This window comes from Phascolarctos cinereus, unplaced genomic scaffold (genome assembly GCF_003287225.1).
Source record: "Phascolarctos cinereus isolate Bilbo 61053 unplaced genomic scaffold, phaCin_HiC Scaffold_2;HRSCAF=192, whole genome shotgun sequence".
Lineage (NCBI taxonomy): Eukaryota > Metazoa > Chordata > Mammalia > Diprotodontia > Phascolarctidae > Phascolarctos > Phascolarctos cinereus.
This window is the reverse complement of record NW_027555625.1, coordinates 160,954,918-160,977,131: the sequence shown is the minus strand read 5'-3', so window position 1 is coordinate 160,977,131 and position 22,214 is coordinate 160,954,918. Positions and strand designations below refer to the sequence as shown.

General features: G+C 38.4%; 1 protein-coding gene across 1 annotated transcript in view; it reads left to right on the top strand.

Moving 5' to 3' along the window:
• Positions 1 to 22,214, top strand: part of PCSK2 (proprotein convertase subtilisin/kexin type 2) — a 310,439-nt gene that overhangs the window by 42,092 nt on the left and 246,133 nt on the right. Inside the window, exon 2 of the mRNA XM_020986389.2 lies at positions 7,650 to 7,754. Coding sequence (XP_020842048.1) covers positions 7,650 to 7,754 — 105 coding nt within the window. The remainder of the gene's footprint in view (positions 1 to 7,649; positions 7,755 to 22,214) is intronic.

Here is a 22,214-nt window from a genome sequence, read left to right as displayed (position 1 = left end):
TGGTGATGCTACATTTAATGTTTTTGAAAAGTAAAATTTGTGTTATGACAAATATTCACAGGGGCAGATAAGTGGCACAGTGGATAGTCAGGAGGAGTCAGACTCCTGGAGTTAGGAGGACCTGAGTTCAAATCTGGCCTCGATACTTACTAGCTATGTGACCCTGGGCAAGTCACTTAACCCAGATTGCCTCCAATATGTGTGTGTATGTATACATATATGTATTTGTGTATATACATATATGTACACACACACACACACACACACACACACACACACACACACACCCTTGACCCAACGATCCCACAACAAAGGAACTAAGGCAAACAGAAGTTAAATGATTTACCCAGGGTCACAAAGCTAACAAATGTCTGAGGCCAGTTTTGAACTTAGGTCTTCCTGACTCCAGGCCCAGCACTCTATCCATTATACCACCTAGATGCTAATAATATTCTTTGTAACACTTTTTTAAAATACTATTTTACTTTTTCCCAATTACATGCAAAGACAATTTTTAAAATCTTTTTTTTTTATTTTGAGTTCCAAACTGGAAAATAGTATGGAAGACCAACATTTTAACTGTATACCAAAATAAGGTCAAAGTGATTTAGACATAAAGGGTGAGACTATGAGCAAATTAGGAGAGCAAGGAATAGTTTACCTGCCAGATCAATAGAGAATGAAAGAATTTATGACCAAACAAGAGATAGAGAACATTATGAAATGAAAAATAAATAATTTTGATTTCATTAAATTAAATAAAGCCAATGCAACCAAGATTAGAAGGGAAGCAGAAAGCTGAGAAACAATTTTACAACCAATGTCTCTGATAGGCCTCATTTCTAAAATATATAGAGAACCGAGTCAAATGTATAAGAATGCAAGTCATTCCCCAATTAAGAAATGGTCAAAGGATATGAACAGGCAGTTTTAAGATGAAGAAATTAAAGCTATCTGTAGTCATATAAAAAAATGCTCTAAAGAATTGTTGATTACAGAAATACAAATTAAAACAACTCTGAGGTACTATATCACACCTATCAGGTTGGCTAACATGACAGAACAGGAAAATGATAAATGTTGGAGATGTGGGGAAATCGCATTGCTAGTGAAGTTGTGAACTGATTCAACCATTCTGGAGTATAATTTGGAACTATCCCCAAAGGGCTATAAAATTGTGCATACGCTTTGACCCAGCAATACCACTTCTAGGTCTGTATCCCAAAGAGATCATAAAAATGTGGAAAAGACCCATATGTACAAAAATTTTTTTTTGGCAGCTTTTTTGTGCTGGCCAAGAATTGGAAATTGAGGGGATGTCCATCAATTGGGGAATGGCTGAACAAGTTATAATACATGAATGTAATTGAATACTATTGTTCCATAAGACATGATGAGCAGGTATACTTCAGAAAAACCTGGAAAAATTTACATAGAGAAGATTGTACACAGTAACAGCAACATTGTGCTATGACCAACTTTGATAGATTTAATTAACTCTTCTCAGCAACGCAAGGATCTAAGACAATTCCAAAAGGCTCATGATGGAAAATGCTATCCACATTCAGAGAAAGAACTATGGAGTCTGAATGCAGATCAAACCATATTATTTTATTTTTTGTTTGTTCATTTCTCATGATTTTTCTCTTTGGATCTAATTCTCCTTTACCATATGACTAATATTAAAATATGTTTAATATGATTGTAAATGTATAACCATATCAGATTGCACACCATCTTGGGGAGGGGAGAGGAGAGGAAAGGAGAGAAAATTTAGAACCCAAAACCTTATGGAAGTGAATGCTGAAAACTATAAATAAATAAATAAATAGATAGATAGATAAATGAATGAATGAATGAATGAATGAGTGAGTGAGTGAGTGAGTGAATAAATAAATAAATAAATATTTTTTTAAAGATACAAATTTTTTTTTAAATTTTGAGTTCAAAATTCTCTCCCTCCTACCCCCTCCCCTTGAGATGGTATACAATTTGATATAGGTTATACATGTGTAATGATAAAAAAAAGTATTTCCTGTATTAGTCATGCTGCGAAAGAAGACACAGACAAAAAATACCCTCAAAAAAAGTGAAAAATAATACGTTTCATTTTGCATTCAAACTCCATCAATTTTTTCTCTGAATTTGCATAGCATTTTTTTATCATGAGTCCTTTGGAATTATCTTGGACCATTGCATTGTTGAGAATAGCTAAGTCATTCACAGTTGATCATTGTGTAATACTGCTGTTATGAGATCTTGGTCCTGCCCACTTCACTTTGCATCAGTTCAATTAGCCTGCTCATCATTTCTTATAATACAATAATATTTCATTACAATTATATACCACAACTTGTTCAGCCATTCCTCAATTGGTAAGTATCCCTTCAATTTCTAATTCTTTGTCACCACAAAAAGAGCTGATACAAATATTTTCATACAAATAGATCTTTTTCCTTTTTTTCATCTCTTTGGGATATAAACCTAGAAGATGTATTGCTGGATCAAAGGGTATGCATTATTATCACTTTTTAATATCAAAAAATTGTCATATTAATGTTGTAGAATATTATTGTACTTTGAGAAATAATGTTTGAAGAATTCAAAGAAATATGGGAACAGTTTTTTGAAGTGATTCATGGAAAAGAAAGCAGAACTTCCCCCCCAAAAAAAACCATATACAATTGCTAAAATAGTCAAATAAAGACAACAATAACAGCAAAAAAAAACACCTAGTTAAAGACGCTGAAGTTCACACGTATTCAAGGAAATAAACAGTACCGTTTTGTTACTATCCTTTTATAATTCTTATTAATTTGCTTTGTATTAAAATAATAAAAATAATAATTATTTTAAAAATCCTATTACTCCTGAAAAATGTGAGTTTTCCCTATCTGCTGTTGAAATCCTCTCTCTACCCAGCTAGCCATCACCAGTCAAGAGAAAAGAACAATTTGAACTTTGGCAGAAAATGCACTTAGAGTTTGTCTCCTTCTTATACTCCCTCTAACATGGAAATAGGTGGAAATTTTAGGAAAAGGAGTGATATCAAAGAATCATAGAACTGAAAGGAAACTTTGAGAAGTCATTTAACATAAGTTGAAGCTGAGTTCCAGAAATGTCCATGTCCTACAGTACCCCAATAGCTGAGGTGGGCTGAAAACCCAAGCCCCAGTGACTTTCAAACCAGTTCTCTTTCCACTGTCTGACAATGGATTAATTTTTTCATTAGTCCTGACACCTGCTTCCCATTTTAATTACTTTGGTGCCTTATGATCACACTGGCTACCTCTCGTTGCCATAGCTGACCTAAATAGCTATAAGACTGGTGCCCAATTCTCAATCTATTAATGAAAGGATAATGGGGAGAGGGAGGAGAATAAGGTGGGGTGCAAATGGTCGATCAATAATTACTTAGTGAGTACCTACCATGAATTTGCATTTGTATTTATGTACCTCCTGAGGTAAGTACACAGTTCATAGGTTGGGAACCACTAGAATAAATAAAATAATAACTAACATTTTTATAGTGCTTTTAAGTTTTTCAAAGCACTTTTATATATATATGTTAGCTCATTTGATCTGCACAATGACCCTGTGACTTAGGTAATGCAATTATTATTATTCTTCACATTCTATAGAAGAGTTTTATTAAAGAATGTTTGATCACACAGTATCCAAGGGATAATTTGAGCCCAGGTCTCCTGGCTTCCACTCCAGTACACTGTCTAACACTCCTGACCTCAAACTCTCTTTCTAGCTCTAAGCTATTGGGATCCTAAAGGAAGTATATTGTCAAGGCCAGAGTGAATAGTCAGGAGCTTGAATCTGAATCCCACTCCTCTCCCCTACTAGCTGTGTAATCTTGGGCAACTCATTTCATCTCTTTGGGCCTTTATCCTCGTCTATAAAATGTAGGAGGTGGTTGTTGCTGTTGTTTATCCTTCTTCTTGAAGATGACCAAGGATGATGTCTTGACTTGTGTGTAAATTGGATTTAAGTGAGGCAGAACTACATATCAAAGTTGTCAGTCTCACTCTCTCCTCCAGAGTCTTCAAAAGGCTAGTAGCAAGACAAAAGGCAAGGCAAGTGGGGATGGCCTGTGATGCAATGGATGACCTTGACCTTTCTAAATGAAGGGCTTTCCCAGGCCTAGTTGGTCTGGGGCAATGCCCATTCCATAATGAAGGGCTAGGTAAGAATTGAGACAAAAGATGGCCTAATTTACTATCACAAAAATATCAGTCTGGGAGGGGAAGACTCTCAAAGTTTCTGGCCAGAACAAAATAATTGCTCTCTACAGTCATTCTAGGCCATCAAAACCTAAACAATGAGCCATAAAGGATTGGGTTGGGGGATATTATTGACCATTTAATGACAGCCAAAGTGATTTGGGTTTAAAATATTAGTCAAGTAGCTCTATTTGAAACACAATGGGCTGGTTCAGAGAATCACTGGACTCCTTTAAAACCATTATTTTTTTTAAAGCTTGTTTTTTCAGATCTATATTTCAAGAAATCATAAATGAAAACTGTACAGGACAAAAATTAAATTGTCCCGGCTTTTAGAAAAAAATCTTGCCCCCAAACCCCAAAAAAGCTTACAAAATATGAGCAACCAAAAATTATATTCTTAGGACAGAGAACCCATGTGAAAGGACATGGCACCCCAAGTGGAGAGAGAGACCGCATGTGGCGAGGGGCTGTAGTAATGTGTGGCTGCAGGGGAAGCAATACAGATATCTCTAGCCTCATTTTCCCACACTCTTATCCAAGAAAGACTTTCATGTCTGCCACGTGCTTTGTTTCAGAGCTAGTTCTGGGAGTCTGCAAGAATTCAGTTCTTCCGAAGTGTCACAATCCAAGGAAAGGTGTGGTTACCATTCTCCTGGCTTGTACTCTGATCTGTGATCAACCAATATGCCTTGTGGTCTTTTGCCAGCACAGAGTGCCTTTTAGTGCAGTCATCTGCCCTAACATCCTATAGCCATGGTGTTTCTTTCTCAGGCTTACCTCTTCTAGCAATCTCTCGTACTCTCTCCTGGTTTTCTTGCACCTGATGTCAAATTCTCTTCTTTGGCACTGCCCATATCTAACACAATTCAACTGCTTTTGTCCCTGATCAGTCAAAAAAGAACTAGCAATGGTTCTAGTAGGAATCTGAGTATCTGGGATACTTAAGTGTCACTGGCATGTAAGATCCTTCTAGCTCTAAGGCATCGAATCCTATGACTTTAGCATTCCTTGAAGAAATGGTAGAGTTTAGATAAGAACAAGGAATGTGGGTATTCTATACTAATAGAGAGTTTATACACAGGATAAATAAGAAGATAGTAAGGGAACTCCTAGCTTCCCTAGATGAATTCAAATCACTTAGTCAAGATGGATTATATACTCAGGTGCTGAAAGAAATTGCAGATATGATTTTTGAGCTACCATCAGTGATATTGAAAGATCATGGGGGAAAAAAAGAGGAGTGAGATTAAAAAAGGGCAAATGCTGTTCCAATTAAAAAAGGGGGGGGGGATTTTAACCCAGTGAGCTTAATTTTGGTTCCTGGGAAAATTCTAACATGCTTCATTTTTTAAAAAGGTTAGTGAACATGTAGAACAGGAAGCACTGATCTCAAAAAGCCAGCATGACTTCATCAAGAAAAGGTCATTCCAAACTAACCTCATTTCCTTTGTTGACAAGATTACTAAACTAGTAAATTAGGAGAATGCTGTGGGTATAATTTATGTTGATTTTAACAAAGCTTTTAATAAAGTATCTCACATTATTCCTGTGGAAATAATGGAGAGACATGGATTAAACAATAATTCCAATAATTCCAATAAAATGGAATCAGAGTTGGTTGGATGGCTAGATTAAAAGTTGTTAATGGTTTAATGTCAATATGGCAGGATTCCCAAGGCATATCCCAGCAATCTTTTCTTTACCCTTTGGTGTTTAATGTTTTTGTCAATGACTTGGATAAAAGCATAGATGGTATGCTCATCAATTGTACAAACAACACAAAGTTGGGAGGGATAGATAATACAATTGATAACCATAAGGGGCAGACTTTATGCTGGTATTCTCTTCAGGTTCTATGTTGGGATGAAATGGAGAACTCATACATAGATCAATGAACAGTTAATAAAAGGAGGTTTACCTGGTGTTGACATAGCAAAGATGTGAAACAAGGATTCAGTGGCAATTATATATATACACACCCCCTCATATGGAAACAAGTCTGGTCAACATGGAAGGGTATGGCAACTCTTGTGATCTTCGGGCACTTGCTAAATTAAAGGGATCCCAATCCCATGTGGATGGGAGCCTTTATGCTCCTAGGTGACCAGGAAACTATGTTAAGACAACCAGAAACCACAAGGAAGCTGCATCAGGGGAGTCACAGCTTGAACCTTACCCCATGCCCAAGCCAATCAAGCCCTGGCTATGTTTCCTTTTCCTAAGCCATGTTGTAGAGGGAAAGATATTGGTCCTATTACAATTACTTTCAAAATAAAAAAGGATATTGACAGCGTAGAGAATGGCACTGAATCTAATAAGATAAATTGAAGAGGAATAGATTTAAAGTCTTGTAGCTGAGTATAAAAAAATCAACTTCCTAAGTATAAGATGGGAGAATCATGGTTTGATAGCAGTTCTGAAAAGATATAAGGAGATACAGTGGACTGCAAGCTCAATGTGAGTCAGCAGTGTAATGTGACAGCCAAAAAAGCTGGCATGATCATGGGCTACTTTATGAAAGACATAATTTCTAGGAATAGGAATATTAATATTAACAGTAGCAAGCATATATATAATGCCAAATATTATTTCATTTGAAGGTTACAAAACCCCACACCAGGCTGTTCTCATGAGACCATAAAGTACTATGTTCACTTCTAGGCACCATGGTTTAAGAAGGACATTGGCAAACTGGAGCACTCCAGAGGAGAGCAATCAGGATGATAAAGGACCTTGAGTGTCTTAAACAAGGGTTAGTTGAAGGCATGTTTAGGCTACAGAAAAGAAGACTTGGAGGAGCGGGGGACTTTTTGTCTGTCTTCAGGTATTGGAGAAGCAACCATATGAAGGAGGTATTAGATTTTTCTCTGTTTGGACCCAGAGGGTAGAAGCAAAAGTTATGGGTGGAAATTGTAAAGAGGCAAGTTTAGACTGGATGATCAGGAAAACTTCATAAAAAATAAGAGCTGTCCAGAAGTAGAATGGGCTACCCTAAGAGATGAAGGGTTTCCTGTCCTTGGAGGGCTTCATGCAGAAACAGATGATCACTTATTGGGGATTCCTTTTGGTTATGAATTGGACTAGCTGGACAGAAAAAATCCCTTTCCACTCTCAGATTCTATGATTCTGAGATTCTGACAAGGAAAGCAGTATTAGCAAATACAGAGAAATAGGATGAGTATATGCATAGATAAGCACAATGAAAGTGGCTAAGAGGTAATGAGTACATTGGCCTTAGCCCAGGTTTAGGAGGACAAGAGGTAGATGCTCATTTAGCCAAGCAGTTCAGACTGCTGCTTTAGTTTCCCCAGATCACCTATATCCATATCAAACTGGTTCCAAGAGCTTTTAATTTTGCTATCATTAGGTTTTAAAAAGAGGTTAATCATGCCTTTGCTTCTTCCTTCTCTCCAGCTCCCCTTCACAGGAGGCTTGTACCACTTTTACCACAATGGCCTTGCCAAGACTAAGAGAAGACGCAGTCTGCCCCATAAGCAGAAATTGGAGACAGACCCCAGGGTAAGCCTATCTTTCATGCATCTATCTAGCCTTGCTTCTCTACTAAATTGTGGCAGGAAAGTGGGTAAGGATGACTTGGGAAAGCACCTCCAAAATATGAGCATTGAAAGCCAGTCTAATGTAATAAATGGTTACTGATCAACCCAAGTGATGCATTCACTCAAGTATGTCTCAACACGAGTTACATAAAAAGGGACAATACAGCTGAAAAAAAAAGGGAAAAAATTCTGCTCTGTACATAGGCTAAAGTCTTCATCAGATTTGTACTATTCTTTAATTTTGTTCTTGGAGATTAAATGCTACATGTGTAAGTCTGTCTGGATAGGTAACTAAGACAAATGTCTATAGCAGTTTTTCAATAAAGTTTAGTTCTTTTTTATTTAAAAAATGGCATTACTAGCAATTAACCTCATCCTATTTACCAAAAAAGATCAGGCTCTGAGATATCTAGCATTCATCCTGGAAGTTATATGTTTCACCCCACTCTAGAAAGAGTAGTTGGGAATTGTCACTTTCTATGATTTTCAGAGAATACGTGACCTTCTATTTTCCAGCTTGGCCTCTTTCTAGATGGCCACACTGTTGCATTGCTCTAAGGCAAGCATTCTTAATATTTGGGGGGTCATGGATTCCTTTGGCAATCTGACAAAGCCTATAGATCCCTTCTCAAAATGTTTTTAAATATGTAGAATAAAATACATAGAATTATAAAAGAAAACAATGAAATATAATTATCAAATTTTTTTTAAATGGTCATGGATGTCAGGATAAGAACCACTGGAAAGGTGTATATATACCCAATCAGAAGTGCACATATACACAATCAGAAATCATTCTCCAGCCCCAACCTATAGCAAATCACATTTTCTCGTATGACTTTGGCACAACCAAATTTCTCTGTATCATGGACAAGCCTGTTTTACTTTTTGCATACATCCAGTAATGCAACAAATAGCATATAATAGGACATCTCTCACTGAGCTCTGCACCTTCAGGTCTTTTTTAGACCCTGAGATATTATATAGGTATGATCTAATTCCAGGAAAAGCACAGTTCCATTGTTTTAGCTCTAGCATGGCTGTTATCAGGAGTAAAGAAATACAATGCATTTTCCAAATTCCATTCAAGACATAGCGTCCTCCAGAGTTATTGTTCAGATTGTGGACTGAGGAACTTGGGAGCCAAAGTAGGCTCTCAGTGCTGCTGCTTTTCCCTTCATGGTTTGGTCATTGGCAGGAACCTCAGATCTTCTCCATTAATTTAATCCTTAAATTCATCCCCTCTTTCCTTCCACGTGGTCAAGAAGTATTTCACTTTCCTTTGGGTCTCTTTCATTTGGTACCTGAGCTTGCCTGAGTGAGGAGGGGGAAGGGTTGAAGAATTGGAATAGTAAAAATATCAAATAAGATATAATTCAGCCACAATATACCTTTCATCTTCAGCATGTTTAATCGCTATAGTAGGATCTTCTATGACTGTGCTAGTAGAGGAGAAACAAGGGCTAAAACTCTTCAGAGAACTTGAGTCCTAACGCTGCCATGGATATGTGGCAAGAGACACAATTTAAACCAAATCCATGTGTTGAATCATTTTGTAGAGTAAAAATTCTACTGGCAAAGTCCTAACTGGGAATTTCAGCAGGTGGGGCAAATTTATCTGGGAGTGGGAGGTGGAAAGACTGACCCAACAGATGCCTTGAGACTGTCACATGTCACCATGGGCTGCTTATAGCTGGAATCCTAGCTGGTCCCTGGGCCAAGAGATACATGGGCAGTCTGCCCTTTCGGGTGCAGAAATATCCATGAGGGAAGGTAGACCTGGGAAAAGAGTTTGGCACTCAATGGCTAAATCAGGGGAAAGGTCCTTCTCATTTTCCACCCTATCACTGATGCTGCTATTGTTCCACCTTCTGAATCAAACCACCAAAGGTCATGGCCTGAGAGAAGCTAAGCCATTACATTCTGACCTCCCTACGACCATGTATCCACATCTTAGCCTATGACATTTTCTACCCTGTTTCTTTATCCAGCCCTATCTCTACCTCCTTTTCCATTGCTTACTCTGAGAACCGTAACATTGTCATTGCCTTTGAAGATGGCATCTCACTCAACTTCCCTATTGTTCAACTCATCATCTCCAACTTCTCACACTGAAACACCCTTCTGTGGCATCCATACCTCTAGGTACTGTCTCCCCTCATTAGAATGTAATCTCCTTGACAGCAGAGACATCTTCCTTTTGCATTCATATTCCTAGCATTTCACACAGAGCTTGGCATATAGTAAAAACTCCAGAATTTTTTTTTCATTCATTCATCCTCAGGTTGGGGAGGAAGTACATTTTCTGCAGACATTGGTTCTGTGAGTTTACCCTAATGCCATGCTGATTATTTTAACTAATTTCCACATTCCCTTTGAAAGGTTAAGCACCATATTGTTAGTGAGGAAACTGAGGCTAGGTGATAAGTGACTCAATCAAAAGTAACAGGGAAGCATATGTCAGAATATAGTTTCTTAAAGTTCTGCCATACAACCTATTGAGTTCTTATTATTATTGTTGCGTTGTTTCCATCAGATCTTACTGTTTATGACCCCATTTGTTGGGTGGGATTTTTTTTTGGCAAAGACACTGTAGTGGTTTGCCATTTCCTTCTCCAGCTCTACAGATGAAGAAACTGAAGCAAACAGGGTTAAGTGACTTGCCCAGGATTACAGAGCTAGGAAGTGTCTGAGGCTGGATTTGAACTCAGGAAATCAGTCTTCCTAAGTCCAAGCTCAGTGCTTTATCTACTGCACCTCCTAGCTACTCTGAGTTTTTATCTGCTCTCTAAAATATAAGACTGGAACAGCAAATCAAACTGCTATTTCAGTCAATCAATAAACAAGCATTTCCTAAGTGTTTACCGTATGGCAGGCACTGTGCTAAACTCTGAAGATTCAAAGAAAGACACATGGCACTTGCCCTGAAGAAGCTCACATTCCAATGAGATAGCAACATGTAAATAACTAGGTACATACCAGATACATACAGATCAGGTGGGAGATAATCTCAGAGGGAAGGCACTAGCAGCAGAGTCGGTCCTCTTGCAGAAGGTGGGAAATAAATGTGCATCTTGAAGGAGGCTAAGAGGCTGAGGTGAGGAGACAGTATTCCAGGCATGAAAGGCCAGCAGGGAAAAGGTACTAAGTCAGGAGGCAGAGTAAAATAAGGAACTCCCAGGTGAAGAAACTTCTCTACCAATACAGGGCAGCACCATCTCTGCAACATAGAGTCTTAGAGTTGCCTAGAGCTGTGAGAGGTTAAATTACTTTCCCAGGGTCACTTAGTATATCTCAAAGATAGTACTAAAGCCTAGCCAAATCTTTCTGGCTTCCAGGCCAGCTGTCAATTCATTCTATCATGCTGACTCTAATTTCCAAGAAAAGCACAAAATTCAGAAATATTATTGAGACACCATTCTTCACACAACCAAGATTTCATCGGCCCTGAAAATCCAGCTCATCAATGAAAAGTGTTCTGATTCAAATCACTGTTTCCCCACACAAAGAGTTATAATTCCATAGTCAAGCCATTGTTTTATGGCATTCTAGATTTCTCTTATTCACATCATCAGATGTGTTGGGGTGTGGGGGCAGAGAGGGGGTTAAAGGTATCACAGCCCTTAGTATTGATTGTGAACAGCTGGCTTTGTTTTCAGGCATTGACATAGCAAAACTGATAGAAAAAGGATCACTCCTTGGATTTGAGAGCTTATCCTGGCCCCTGTTTTGAGCAATAGTCTATGGTAACTCTCTCCTGCAGGGCTTTTTTTTTTAATGTGGATGTTGTGACTGGGTTTAATTTGGGCTTTAATTAGGAGTGCAGATGAAACATACTACCCAGGAGATCACCAACTGGCAGACCACATGCAACGCACCAAAGCCAATGCTCACAGGCTCTCAAGAGGTCTTTTTGCTCTGGAAAGCAGTTTTATCTTTTTGTTTTCTTTTTTTTTTAATTCAAGTCAGAGCCAAGATGTCTGTTGTACCAGGTGATGCCAAGTCATCTTAAGGGATCTTTTGCTGAGACTGGCATTGCCTGGCCCCTGAAACAGCTGCATTCACAGTATGAGAGAAGTGTTGACATCAGACATTCCAGCCAGGTGTTTGTCACCAGCCAGGGCTGGTTTGGGGGGCAGCTAAGTAGTATAGTAGATAGAGTACTGGGCCTGAAGTCAGAAAGACTTATCTTCCTGTGTTCAAATCTGACCTCAGACACTTACTAGCTGGATGGCCAGTGGACAAGTCATTTAACCCTATTTGCCTCAGTTTCCTCATCTGTAAAATGAGCTACAGGAAATGGCAAAACCACTCAATTATCTTTGCCAAGAAAACCCAAAAAATGAGGCCACTAAGAGTCTGACACGATTGGAACAACTCAACAACAACAACAAGTAGGCTGGTCTTGAGCAACCGTGTAGCCAAAAGAGATGTGTCTCCCCTAAGACTAAGGAATCCAGAGTGGGGAGCTCTAGGCACACTGTATCTTGAAGCACTGTAAGGTGGTGAATCAAAGGTTACAGTGCCCATTGCAGGGGGAATTCCCACTCCCCCCTCTCAGAAGAGCTTTATCCCTTCCTTCCCTTCTGTCCTCCCTCACTCCCACCATGACCATTGCCCTCATATCCCCATAATGGATTGGAACAGTAGAGCACTGGCCTAAGAGTTAGGAAGACCCAAGTTCAAATTCAACCTCAGACATTAGCTAAGTGACACTGGATAATTCACTTTCCTTACCTATGTTTCAATTTCCTCATCTATGGAATGAGGGGGATGACCTCAAAGATCCCTTCCAATTCTAAATATATGATCCTTTGATCTTAGAATTCCCCCCAGGCCATTTGCTTCCTTTTTCCCTCTTCTTCATTTATAATGTATTTTCTGCCACTTCACAGAAATTAATTTCGTCTTCCAATATTTTATAAGAAAAGTTGCTGTAGAGAGTACTCAAAAAATAAAAATTTGGAGGTGGCAATGAGGGAAAAAAGAGCGATTGGGAGAAGGCATTATTTGGATCTGAGAGAATTTCAGGGACCCTGTGGAGTAATAAACTGTGTTTGCCTCATTCTAGTATTTATTTAAAAGGTACTAGCTAAAACACTGGCTCTTAAAGTGCAATGTGTGTTCTGAAATTAAAGAAAATGTAAGCCTTATAAAATTAGGGGAGGACTAAGCTGGGGAAAGTGGTGGGGAAAGGCTATCAATCAGTCACTTCTTCCTTAAGGGATTTTTTTTTATTATAACGCACTTATTTTCTAAAAGCATGACTCTGATGAAAGAAAAGAAGGTTAAAAAAAATCTGGAGGTTTGAAAAATGAGAAATAATTTATTTTCAGTTACTTTAGACTACAAGGAAGATGAGGGGGAAATGTGTTTTATTAAGAGTCAGGAGGTTAACTATGCAATGCAGAACAAATCAGAACTAAACTCCAAAGATGCAAAGCACCATTCACAGTCATAGTGCAGAACCCAAACTAAATGTTGATCTGTTCCTGGTCACTGCTGAAAGGAACTGGCTGTGAAGAGAGGAGAGGGTACATTTTGTAACAAGGTCAATGGGAAAAGAATGCCATCTTCTCTTGTTGAGATGTAATATGATGTCATGAATAGAGAACTGGATCTGGATTCAGAAGACCTGGAGGTAGAATGGGGTATGTGAAGATGGCATGGGTGTTGGGAAGTTAGTAGGCAGGGGTTAGTAGGGATAGAAACAATTATCAGAATCAGAAGCCCAGGGACCCAGGGTGGGCCAGTGGAGTTTTAGCATTGTCATGGAAGATGTCTTATGTAGAATTCAAAAGAAGAGGGAATTCCACCAAGTATGTGATCCTACAGATCCTCTCATTTGCACATGGCATTGTGCCGACTGCCATCAGTCCCTAAATCATTGAAGAGCCTCCCAAATGAAATTTGTGGTTAACTCAAGAGAGTTTTGCCTAATGATTCACACTGGAAAACTTAAGATGATGCAGCATGTCCATTGACCTGATTATGATACAGAGTTGGGCGTTTATTTGGGCCAATATTGCAAATAAACACTACAGATAGAAAATAAGCTAGTAAAGCCTGTATTTTAGAAATATCAGTTTGGTAGGTCTGTGGGGAATAGGTTGGAGAGGGGGAGACACTGGAAGGAAGGAGACCAATTAGGAGCCATTGTAGTCTAGGTGAGAGGTAAGAAAACTTAAACCAAATGGTGGCTGTATGAGAAGTCCACAGATATGTCAAACATTATGGACTATGAATTGCTAAGACTCAGAAACTACTTAGATGAGGGGGAGGCAGATAGAGAGGAAGATTCAAGAATTATACCTAGGTTGCAAACTTAGATGATTAGGAGGATGGTGGTACCTTTGACTGAAATAGAAAATCTAAGTGGAATGGGTTTGGGGTTTGGGGAGGATGATTAGTTCCATTTTGGACATGTTGAGTTTTAGATGCCTATGAACCATCATGGTAGAGATACTCAGCAGGCAGCTGTTAACTAGGGGCACAGGTTCAGGACAGAGATAAGGGGAAAATGCACATATTTGAGATTTATCTGCATAGAGATGATCATTAATCTCATGGAAGTTTAAAGAAATCATCAAAAAAGTCTAGAAGAAAAAGAGAAGAGAGTCCAAGACAGAGCCCTGTGTTTCCCAATCACCCACAATGTAGGACATGTTAATTCCAGGAAAAGAAAGCTGAGGAGTGGTCAGAGAAGTATGAAGAAAATAAGGAGAGAACAATGTGATGAAAACTTGGGGAGTGGAAAGAATTTGGGAGGACAGGGTGACTAATGGTGTAAAAAGCTGCAGAGAAGTCAAGAAAGATGAGGACTGGGAAAGGATCATTGGAGTCACCACTCAGGAGATTACTAGTAACCTTGAGGGGGAAAGAACTTTACTTGAGCAGTGGGGTAGGAAGCCAGAAAGTAAGAAGTTGAGAAGTAACTGGAAAGTAAAGAGATGTAGTCAAGTCATTTAGATAGATTTTTCTATACTTTTGGCAGCAAATGAATGATTGAATGAATAAATGGGAAGGCATTTATTAAATGCTTACTATGTACTAAGCACTGTGCTGAGGATGAGAAAATGGAAACAATGTGCAGGATGACAGTTTGAGGGGATGACAAGGTGAAGTGAAGTTTTGGGGGGGGGTTGTTTGGTTATTTTTATAGTATTAGAGAATCCTAGGAATGTTTGTAGGCAACAGGGAAAGATCCAGTGATAGAGGGAGAAAGATGAGAGATTCATGAAAAAAGAGAGATTGAGCAAGAGTCAAGCTCTGATAGGGGAGGAAGGTTAGAAAGAGGGACTCAGGGGCTCAAAAACAGAGGTTGGTATTGGCAAAGAGAAATTCCTTCCTCAGACACTGGAGAGAAGGAGGAGGTGATTGGGGATGATATTGAAGTAAGCTTTCTTGGGAAAAGATGAGATGATGTCCTCTGTTGAATGGAAAGATACTCTTCAAGAGCTAAAAGAAATTTGAAAAGGAAGAAATCCTTCATTTAAGAGTACCTTGGACATATGCAAAGGATCTGTGATTTCCACAGGCCAGAACTCCTGGTGCAGGAACTCCTTCCCTTCCTTCTATGTCTTGGCAGGTAAGTCCCATCTCTGCCTCCCAGCTTCCCTGGCTTCCTTCAAGTCCTACTTAAAATCTCACCTTGTACAAGAAGCTTTTCCCAATCCCCTTAATGCCAGTGACTTCCCTCAATTATCTCCAGCTTATCCTGTATATAGCTTGTTGGTACATAATTTACAAATCGTCTCCCCTATTAGATGGTGAGCTCCTTAAAAACAGGAGCTATTTTTTTGTTTTGTTTTGTTTTGGGTTTATTGGCTTTCTATGTATCCCAAGTACTTATACAGGGCCCAGCACTTAGTAGGCACTTAGCAAATACTTGTTGACCTGATTTGACTAGACATAGAGGTCATGATTCACCTTGGGTCACACAGAAAATGACAGAGGCAAGATTTAAACTTATGTCTTCTGACTCCAAAGCCACAAAACTATGCAGCCTCTGTAAGTAGAATGTACCTTGTGGATAGTAGCCCCTTTGTAAATATTTGTTCAATCAAATTTAATTTAATTGACCCATGCTCAAGTTTCTGAAGTCCAAAGATGCTGAATGCCTGCTGAAACAAGCTTCCTGGTTATTTTCCCTCTTGATTATGATCATGCTGTTGTAGCAAAGGTGAATTTCTTGGAAAGAGTGGCTCAGTGCACATGAAGTACTTAAAGACCTAGTAAGTGAATTTATATGAATATGAATTTAATGATTTATATGGTGAAATATTGTGTAAGCTAGGATCAGCGCATGGAAAAAAGAACCTGAATAAAGACCCATCCCACGAAGCAGCAGCAAGAATGGATACTCTGCTTCACAAACAGATTCAATAGCATTTGTTTAGCTATGCCTATAGCACCATTAATGAGCCTTGAAGCCAAAATTGATAGTGGATTATAATATCCATATTAAAACTCTATAAAAGATGTAAGTACTTGACAGTGGAAGGGAAAGTAGAGTGGTTAAAGATAATGGTTGGTTTTTTGTTTCAATTCAAGCAATACTCACACAACTGGGAAGGCATATTATGTTGTATTGAGATGTATGGACTGCATCTAGGTCTAAATAAAAACAAGTCTTGAACCTGTAAGTTCCTTGGGAACTGCTAAAACTCGAGTCTCTTTTTAAAAAAAAAAACAAGGAGTTCCATTTGTGAAGAGGAGTTTAATTTGATTCAGGAACTATTATCTATTTCCTTTTCTAAGCAATTTTCTGTCTAGACCATCATAATTATCCATCCAAATCTCTCTTTGAAGACCATTGCTATTCAATTTTTTAAAAATATCTTAAGCCCTCTAAGACTAAAGAATGGACCGTGCTTTCCTTTTCTTGCTATATTCATGGGTTATATTTTTCTTGCCTCAAGATTTTATGGCCTTTAATTACATCTAGCTTGATACAACTAGTCCTTGTCTTGTACAAATGAATCCACATCTCTAATAACCAAATCCGAGGTTACCCATAAATAATATTTCTATTGTCTCTTTTTCCAAAGTTATCAATGATCTCTTTTATTAAATTTTATTTTTAAATGAAAAAATTAGATTTTCTGACTCTTTTCCCCACCATGGGGGGGGGGAAGAAAATTCTTATAACAAATTTCCAATCTAACCAAACAAATTCCTACATTGGGTGTATTTAAAAAATGTCTTATTCTGTGCCCTGAATCCACCAATTCTATGGGGATTGGGGGAGAACATAGCATGTTTCATCATTGTTCCTCTGGAATCATAATAGGTCATTGCATTGATTGCAATGACAGCTTTCAAAGTTGTTTATGTTTACACTGTTGCAGTTATTTCTCACTTCTCTCTGCACCAGTTCATGTAAGTCATCTCAGATATCTCTTTGAAACCCTCCCGTTCATCATTCCTTATGGCAAAAGAGCATGTTATTACATTTACATACCGTAATTTGTTCAGCCACTTCTCAGCTGATGAATGTTCCCTTTGTTTCCAGTTCATTGCTACTATGAAGAGCTGATGTGTGTGTGTGTGTGTGTGTGTGTGTGTGTGTGTATCTGTACATATGAGTGCTTTTCCTCTTTCTTTGATCTCTTTAGGATAGAGGCCAAGTAGTGGTATCTGGGTCAAAGGTAGTGCGTAGTTTAGTAACTTTTTAAATACAGTCCGCAAATTGACATCCAGAATGACTGGACCAGTTCTCAGCTCCACCAACAGTGTGTCAATATGCTTGTTTTCCTGCAGGTCCTCTGGGATTTATTATTTTCCTTTTTAATCAACTTTTAATCAATCTTACCAGTATGAGCTGGAATTTTCAACTTGATATAATTTCTATTTGTCTAGTAGGTACTGATTTGAAATATTTTTTTCATATGGCTATTAAGAGCAGGATTTCTTCTGAAAATTTCTTATTCAATCCTTTAATCACTTTTCAATTAGGGAATGGCTCTTATTCTTATAGATTCAAATCAGTTCCTTATATGTCTTAAAATGAGATCATTATAAAGAAATTTACTGAAAAGACTTTCTCCCATTTACAAATTTCCCTTCAAATTTTAACTAAATTGGTTTCATTTGTGTATTTTTTTTTAATTTTACATAATCAAAATTGCCCATTTTGTCTTCTGGTATCCCCTCTGTCCCTTGCGTGGTCATAAACTCTTCCTCTATCCAGAGAGTTGAAAGATAAATGCTTTCTTGTTCCTCTAAATTGTTTATGATGCATTCTTAATGTAGATTGGTGACTAAAACATACACACGCACACACACACAGAGGAATCTCGCTAATGGGTGACCCAGACTTCCTTCTTCCATGATAGTTAACAACATAATAATTGATCTGGTTTCAAATGACAGACTGTTCCTTGAGATAGAAGCCTAGAAAGCTGACAAAAGCTGGGGATTGTTTGCAATTGCTCCAGGTGCTTTTCTTGATTTAAAGTGATAATGCAGTGAATTCTAGTTCAGGTGGAACAATTTAGACGTGACTAGTTGAACACCCTGTACTATTCTCTACAGCCTCCACTCAGAAAAGATTAAGTGGAAATGACTTGAGGGATATAATCTGAAAGAACCCAAGGGATCATTATAGCAATTATTCACAATTCACACAGAACATCTTTATGAAAAGCACAGGAAACAGTAGTTCACAACAAGCAAAGGAAAGAAATTCATCACATCCTCTTCCAAAAGTTGAGCACAATGCTATAGATATCTTGGGTTCTACAGGTTAGATTTCTTTTAAGGACCATACCTTAAACCCAAATCACTCTGGCTCTCATTTGATTGGCCAATAGGTCTCCACCCAAGCCTCACTCGGTCATTGTTTGGGCTTTGATGGCTCAGAGCAAGTGTAAATAGTAATTGTTTCAGTTTTGGCCAGAAATCCTGAGGGTCTTCCCCTCCTGGATGGGTTTTGTTTTGTTTTGTTATTTGACTAGGTAAAAGAGGCCATTCTTTGCTTTATTTCTTACCTAGCCTTAATCACTGAATGGGAGTTGCCTCAGTCAAACTGAGACCTGGGAAAGACCTTAGCTTAAAAAGGCCAAAGTCTCCTACTACATCTGGAGCCATCTCCAGTCCACATCTTTATCTTGCCACTGGACCTGGATGGATCCAGAGGAGAAAGTGAGGCTGAGCCCTTCCTCATTTAAATCCAATTCACTTGCAAGTCATGATATCACCTTCCTGATGCCATAGTCCTTTTCGAGAATGAAGTACAAACAATACTTTTGTGCCCCAAATGACAATCAGATCATTTCAAATGCTTTGAGAATTGCTTCAGAGGATCTCTCCCTGGACAGGTGTTTTGTGTCTGTGGGTTTTTAAACTGATAATGGTAGGTCATCTGATTATATCCAAGTCAGATTGTCCTTTGGCTTTAGGTGACTGAAGCCCAGAAAGGTTGGGTGACTTGTTCAGTCACCCAGGCAGTAAGTATGAATGACCACTTGAATATTACATGAAAGGGATTCTTGTTTCTGTGCAGGTTGGATTACAGATTCCATCACCTCTATCTGGGATTCTCCTTCTCAAAAGGGAAAAAAGGAAGCCATCTTGGTCTTTAACATCAGCACAAAGTATGAAAGTGCCTGCCTGCCCTCTTGTAGTAACTGGCACTCAAGCTAAAGTTTGAAAACTGCATGGACAGATTCCTGTTCTTAAGAATTTCTATCCATGGACTTTTACTTCAGACCAGCTCATTTTATCAACATTTTATCAACAATCATCTTTATCAACATAATATTGTTCTTAGGTATAATGGATTGCTTCAAGGAATTCATACACATTCTCTAATTTGTCTTCTAAATGGCTTCCTATGGCTGATAGAGAAACAAAAAACTAATTCCATTTTGTTTATCATGAAACTGAAAGACACTAAATTTATTATGAATTATATAATTACAATAATATTGCTCAAATTTTAATGAAATTTTTATTACAAAGCATTCGTATCTATCTTTTTATTGTATTCTCATACCTGAAGAGGTCTAAAGGTTTGGGGATGCTGGGAACCCCCAAGATTGTGACATCGGGCTCTGCCTGAATGAATTCAACTCAAATCTTCTTCCAGACAGAGAAAAAGTTTATTAGAGATAAATCATATAGGCCAGGTGACTCCCATAAGGACAAGAGGGCATGACAAAAGCTCAGCTTTTGGGACATGAGAGATTCTCAGCAACTGAATGGGAAACAGGGTGGATTTTTATGCACTAAAGTAACTTTGGGTAGCCAGAGGAGGGGGCTGGGAAAAGAGTCTAGGTAAGAATTATGATTGGAAGGTCTGAGAGATTGAATAGACAATGGGAATAGATAATGAAGGGAACTGGAAGGTAGAAGTTTGAAAGGCATCTGAATAAAGTCAAAAGGTGGGGCTAGGGCTTTCAAAGGGAGATAAGGAACCTAAAAGTTTAAGGGTTTTCTGGGGCTGTAGACAAATGGGAATAAAAGATGTAAGATCAAAAGGTAGGGATAGGGCTTTCAAAGGGAGATAAGGAGCTGGGGCCTGTAGTCAAATGGGAGCCATATTCCCTCTGGGGCAAGGGGCAAAGATCTCGGCTTGGGCCTACACCCTGTCAATACCTTTATAAGGCAGGTAGGTAAGTAATGGATAAGTGAGCAGTCAATTAGCATTTATTAAGTGCCTACTAAATGCTAGCAATACCAAAAAAAAAAAGGGAAAAACCCCTCCAGTCTCTGCTCTCAAGGAGCTCAGAGACTAATGAAATAAACAAAATGCAAATATCTATGTACAAACAAGATATATGCAGAATCAATTGAGGGTAATGTCAGAGGAAAAGTACTAAAATTAAAGAAGCCTGGGGAAAACTTCTTGCAAAAGGTATAACTGAATATTATCCTTTCCTCATGTTGAGAAAATTGACAGGGTTAGGAACTGACTTGCCTAATTGGCTCTCCTGGTGAATGTGTCAATGGAAAAGCTGGAATTAAGAGCCAAGCCTCCAACGACTCTCAGTCTGTGAGACTTTACCCAAGGCTACATTCCTCAGAATTTCATTAAAATGGAATTTCATCTAAGTTAGGACTTAAAATTGAAGGAGCATGATAAAAAAAAAATGTTGATCTGGAATCACAAGCCTTGGATTTGAATCTTATCTCTGCCATTTGCTACTTCTGTGACTGTGAGCAAGTCCCTTCTCCTCTCTGGACCTGATTCCTCTTTTATATAAATGAGAGGGCAGGAGTAGAGGACTTCTACAATCCCTTCTATTCTAAATCTATGATCCAAACAATAGACAAATAGAAAGTTGTTTAAAAAGTACCTTCAAATTTATATTTTTTGCCAACTCAAAACATTTTCACTAATCCTTCCCAAACTTACTATATTACATATCCTTCCTGTTCTCTTTGTAGTATTTATATATGAAATATGGGATATGGGATAAAATGTGAGATATATGGAATAAATATAGGATAAAATAAATGTGGGATAAAAAAGAACTATGCAGTACAATGATGAATCTTGGTGGTGCTGCAACCTACAACCTGATTCTGAACTTATTCCAGCAATTAGCTTCCACTCTCTGCCAGTGGAAGGAATTCCCATTTTTGTGACATCAGAAATCCAGCAAAGCATCCCATTGGCTCCCATAAGGAAAAGTGGTTTGGATAAATGTGTGGGTGTGGGCTTGAATGAGGACAGGTCTGGGCATCAAGTTCTTGAGCTACTGTCCTCAACGACCAGCTGAATATTGGACATCTCCAAACGGATACACCAAAGAACTTCAAACTTAGCATGTCCAAAACAACTCATTATCTTTGCCCCAAAACTTTCCCCCTTCCTAAATTTCTTATCCCTGTTAAAGGTATTACCATCATTGCAATCACCAAGGTTCACAGTCTAGGATTCATCCTTGACTTTTCCCTCTTCTTCACCCCTCACATATCTACTCAGTTGCCAAAATTGCCAGTACTACTTCTACAATAACTCTTATACATGTCCACTTTCTTCATTCATTTAGTCATCATTCTAATTTAATTCCTCATCACTTCTTGCCTGGATTATTGCTATAGCCTACTAATTGGGCAGCTAGATGGTGCAGTAGATAGAGTGTAGGGCCTGGAGTCTGGAAGACTCCTCTTAGTGAGGTCAAATCTGCCCTCAGATACTTACCAGCTGTGTGACCCTGAGTAAATCACTTCACCCTGTTTGCCTCAGTTCCTTTATCTGTAAAATGAGCTGGAGAAGGAAATGGCAAACTACTCCAGTATCTTTCCAAGAAAACCCCAACTGGGTTCATGAAGAGTCAGACACAACTGAACAACAACAACTAATCGGCCACCTTGCTTCAAGTGTTCAATGGTTCCCTCTTATCTCAGGATAAGATACAAATTCTTCTCCTTCAGTTGTAAAGAGCTTAACAATCTTACTCTAGCTCACCTT